The sequence below is a fragment of the Eurypyga helias genome, unplaced genomic scaffold, assembly GCF_000690775.1.
Source record: "Eurypyga helias isolate BGI_N326 unplaced genomic scaffold, ASM69077v1 scaffold14840, whole genome shotgun sequence".
Classification (NCBI taxonomy): Eukaryota; Metazoa; Chordata; class Aves; order Eurypygiformes; family Eurypygidae; genus Eurypyga; species Eurypyga helias.
This window is the reverse complement of record NW_010225156.1, coordinates 25,845-30,748: the sequence shown is the minus strand read 5'-3', so window position 1 is coordinate 30,748 and position 4,904 is coordinate 25,845. Positions and strand designations below refer to the sequence as shown.

The 4,904-nt window shown below is 44.7% G+C and overlaps 1 protein-coding gene across 1 annotated transcript in view; it reads right to left on the bottom strand.

Moving 5' to 3' along the window:
• Positions 1-2,000: 2,000 nt before the first annotated feature.
• The window catches only part of TBX19 (T-box 19), a 13,213-nt gene continuing 10,309 nt past the window's right edge, over positions 2,001-4,904 (bottom strand). The window contains exons 6-8 of the mRNA XM_010148372.1: positions 4,212-4,313; positions 3,348-3,480; positions 2,001-2,555 (exon numbers count right to left, since the gene is read on the bottom strand). Of these exons, the coding sequence (XP_010146674.1) occupies positions 2,321-2,555; positions 3,348-3,480; positions 4,212-4,313 (470 nt within the window). The 3' untranslated portion in view covers positions 2,001-2,320. The remainder of the gene's footprint in view (positions 2,556-3,347; positions 3,481-4,211; positions 4,314-4,904) is intronic.

Below are 4,904 nucleotides of genomic sequence, written 5' to 3'. Positions count from 1 at the left end.
TTTTTGCCTCCTGTGACATGAGTCATGGCTGCTCTTACAGTGATAAGAAAGAAAAAATGACTTTGCCTGCTTGTTTTGATCCTTTTTTTTATCTTTTCAATGCTATGAGACTATCCGGAAAACTAATTGGATTTTCTCCTAGATTGTGTATTTGTGAAATAAAAATGCAGTTTGTGTAACACCTTATAATCACTTTTCTGTTACTGTAATAAGGTATATGAGAAAACTGAAGAAATGACCCAAGTCATTAGACATGAAGGAAGCTTAGCAAGTCCTGGAACAGACAGAAGTCACCACTTGGCCTTCTCTCAGCATCTACAGCCACCTTTATATAGAGGCTCAGTGTGTGGTGTGTGAACTGCCAGAAGAGGGTAGCATAAGTTAGTTAATAAACCTCATCTGTAAAGCAGAGCTGTTCTGGAGAGAAACATGTATTTCTGGCTGCAAGGTAGAGAATTACAACATTGAGAAACTCATCACTAAGCTTTTGACAGAATGTGCAAAGGCAGATTTACAGTCACATTTTACTCTATTAATTTACAGGCAGATTTTACTCCGTTAATAAAAATGCACATCCAAAACAACCTTCATTACTTTGCTTTTAGAGGATAGCAGCACAAGTCAGTAAAACTAACAGTGCTACTGAGTGCATCCTGGCTTGCGGTCTTGCCTGCAGCAAATCTGAAAGGCCAGATGAGGAAGTCATCAAGAAGTATGACACTGAGAGCACCTGAGGGGATGGTTCAGGGCTGCGGTAATAGAATATGAAGCAGGAGCTTGCCAAGTTCACCAGACAGATGCACATTTGATGGCCTGAATGAAAATGTTCTTGCTGCTGCCCCTATTGTCTACCCAAAATCAAATGCTGCTCCCAGAGCCTGTATGCAATGCTTGAGCGTTTCCAAAGGGAATGTTGCCAAACCTGGCTGGAGCAGAAACACCTCGGTAGAGGCACAAGCTTGCAGGAGCTTTGGAGAATCCTCTTCTAAACCTGTGCTGAGGATTTCCTCTTCGAGGGCTATCTATCCAGCCCCTACCGATGCTCATGACTGTAAACGACCGAACTGATGATGGGCCTTTCATTATACAGAGATGCATTTACATGAATTAGCTTGCAGTTCTTTCTTTACCCCTACCAGAGACCAAATGGCAGCACTCTGAGCAGTTGGTGGGGCTTGCCTGAGGCAGCACGAGAGGAGGAGGAAGACTGGGGGACAACTGTTATTGGCTGCATCACAGTAGTGGTTAGAAATCCCAGGTGGGATCAGGCCTCCGCTATGCGAGATGCTGTACACTCACACGGGACAAGAAAAGCTGAAGCCTGAAAAAAGAAGCTGACAGACAAAAGGTGAGAGGGGAAACAGGTAGAAAGACATGGAATACCATGCCCGAGAGCATACAGCTGGTCACTGTCCAAGGAAAACAAAATTCCTGTCCCATTGGCTTGCTCCTGGCAGAGCTGCTTTAAATTGCTCAGAGGCTGTTAGGTGGAAGAGACTGTATGTGTGTTCACACCTTGGAAAGGCACTGAGGAAATGATACACCATTTATCAATATTTTATTTGTACTCTATACCTGAAGCAAAGTGGAAACACCAAGCTGCATCTTTTTCTAGAATTCTTTTCCGTCCAGCCTTTCAAAAATAGCACATAAAGAAAACATTGGAACTTTCATTTCAAAGACCACCACATCAGACTCTAAACGCTAAACTAGAGGCCCTTCACCCTGCTGCTACAATGCAGCCGCTTCCCCATTATCCCTAGAGCACACAAACAGCAAGTAGGAGCTGGAGATGGGAAGGGGACAGAGAAGACTATATGCAGGTGGTATTAGGGTGTCCTGAAGGGTTTAATTTCAGGACCTGTGAAAACCTTCACGGGACAGATTCAGAAAGTTTTTAAAGCAGCACTGTCCCTTCAAATTACCAGTTGTGAACTGCTCCCAGTTTCCCCTGGACTCGGCCGTTCGTTACAGAAGGGACTTCTGAACTGACAGGCGAGTATCCAGCTGCCGTATCCGCTTCACTCAGTCCCATGTCTCTGACCATTTTGTTACGTGATACAGGAGCAAAACTAACTATAAGGATCCTTTCTGGGCATCATCCTGAATGACGCATCAAGGCTACAGTAATAAGCCGGTTCCCGTAACACCTCCAGCCTTTGTGTTTCATATTTTGGCCTCTCTGGCACACAAGAGGTGCATTATGGAAAGTTATGTTTGACGGAATCGGCACGCTGCATACACATCCCTGCTCTGAGCTGCAATTCTACGGGACCGTTTGCCGTTTGCGTCAGTCTTGTTTGGCTGAGCTCCCCGTCTGTTAAAAGGAGTGTGAGGATGTCCACGTGGGGTCGGCTAGTCGGGCTAGAGCAGTTTCCCCTTGTGCTTCCATGCTGCCAGACACCGTTCCCTGCAGAGGGATTTGGACTGATGATGCAGTGGGTAAGGGGACGTTACCCCTTAGGAACACACTTGAAGGGCTGCTGTTCACCTCGCTTCCCGCGTTGGCAACGTTCACAGCACTGTTGCTCACTGTCCACAGGCAAGGGTAGTGGCTGGAAAAAAATGGAGTACAAATGGAATGACTTATTTAAAAGCGTTTTCCCCTGCACAAGACGTACCACCGTAAAGTCAAGTGCGTTATCTGCTACGAGGCAACTGTCCGCATTGAGTTACTAAACGAGATCAGCCTTGCAGATCTGCATCAGTGAAAAACCACCAGCGACCATCGGACCCGGTGACCTCGGAGAGGGGCATGGAGAGAAATGCACAATTACATGGGAGGTCTCAAGATTTAAAGATCTTTTTCGTGAATGCTTATGAATTTTAAAGAATTACAGCTGATTTTCCTAGCACCTAAATCAGAGAAGAAACATGCATTTATTTTGGGAAAAGAAGGGGAAATACTTGATAATTAATTGACTCTCTAGGTCTAAATTCCAGCCATTCCTAGAACTGTTACTCCCCTATTAGCAATGTTTTTATAATAGAAGATGAATTAGATTGTTACATCCCTGCCTGGGAGTAGGATCCTCATTTCACGCAGGAGAACAGTGAGGAATATATAGCGAAAAATAATTTGGCTTTAAAACGCTCACAGATTGTAGATCCCAGAGTTCTCAGTGGCTGTTCCAAGATCCTGGTTTTCAGCAGTGCTGGGGAAAAACTAAGCTCCCATTGATTTCAGAGCAGGAGATAATTAGCCTGTCAGAAAGATCTGCCCAGGAATCTGGAGTTGGGCACTCAGGACATGTTTCAAATCCTGGACGCCGATTAAAGCTTGGAACAAAGTGTAAATCCTGCAAGCCTCACTGCTCCCAATACCAGCAGTTTTCCCGTGACCTCACCTGGATCCAGGGCTGGCAGCTCCTTTTGTGTGTGGCACTGAGAGCAAATTAGCATGTGGAGAGGATGGCAAAGTCCAGCCATCGTGCCCTGAGAATACCTGAAGATTATTGCTGGAGCTGTCCAACAGATTAACTTGGGAAGGGGGAAAAGGAGGGAAAAAAAAAAAAGGCAAGGTGCCATTGTAATTCCAGGTGCAATATAGGAGAAGGTACAGCACGATAGACATCGGATATGCATTTTTGCAAGTCTGACTAACACTCTTTTCATTAATGACAACTGTCGTGTGACTGGCAATATTTTGATACAGACTTCCTTATAACTTGAACTTAAATATTTCTGTTAAACGGGATGCATTGCTAAATTATAATTCGCGAACAGATTACTTCATCCTTTACTCTTGTTTCTGGCCAATTTCCTCTAATCAAGTAGAATCAATTTCTGGAACTCTGCACCCATATCTAGAGAGTGAAAGGGACTCAAAAGACATTCTGGCCAATACCAAAACGTCCTCAAGTCAGCTCCTACCATGTTCTTAAGGGCTGCTTCGACTTGAGAGTGGAACTGCTTCACGGCATGACACTGAAAGAAGGCTGGCAATGCTCTTTGTGTGTAACTGGGAGCTGTACCTTAAGCAAGATCGTTCTCTTTCGTTTATAATTAACAGTTAGAGTGCACCCAGCTCTTTGTACCTCTTGTTTTGCTGCCTTGACCATACTCTCTGCACGCAGCGTTCAGTGCAGATAGTTACAGAGGCTCATTACGCTCTTTCCTACCCTTGTTTTAATGCTTATGCTAACCTACAGCAAGGTCGGGCGGGCAGAGAGGGTCTGTTCCCTGGAAGCAAAGCAGCATTACGGTTGTACCTGGAGGTGAATGATTCCTCTGCACATAGGAAGGTGGGTACGGAGCAGCCCGATGCCCTCGCAGTGCTGAGTATCGCTCGCAGCTGTGGGGGGGGTGTGGGGCTGGCAGAGGCAAAGCCCCGGTGTACTGATAATTAGAGCTTCCTGGTGCACACATCGTGTCTGGGTTGGAAATCAACCAGCCGCCCACTTCGGGGGGAAAGGGAGAAGAAAACTATTATTGCACTAAACCACTGAGGCGCAATAAAGTAAGCAACCAGCTGTGCAGCAGAAATACCAAGCAGATTCCAAGATACTGGCTTATGGAATAACTGACAATCCAAAAAAAACCAAACCCCGCAACTCCCAAAAAAACCCAAAACCACCAACCTAAAAACAAGACCTGAAAACAACCAACAGAAAATGTCACAAACATCAGAGACCAAATGAAAGAAAAGCGATCATTAAAACAAACACAACCTCTGCCCCTTCCCCCTCCCCTTTTTTTTAAGCTGTTCACCATTGAAAGGTAATTTTATAGATGTCAAAAATATTCACAATTACAAATACAAAAATAAAGGGAAAGAAAGCCCTAAAAAATGTCCTACAACATCTCGATTCTAGATTTTTTTTAATACTGAACAACAGGATCACAAGGAAAATGATCCCTCTGCAGAAACTGTTGCGTTATTTTCTACTGTGAGGTTTCTTCAA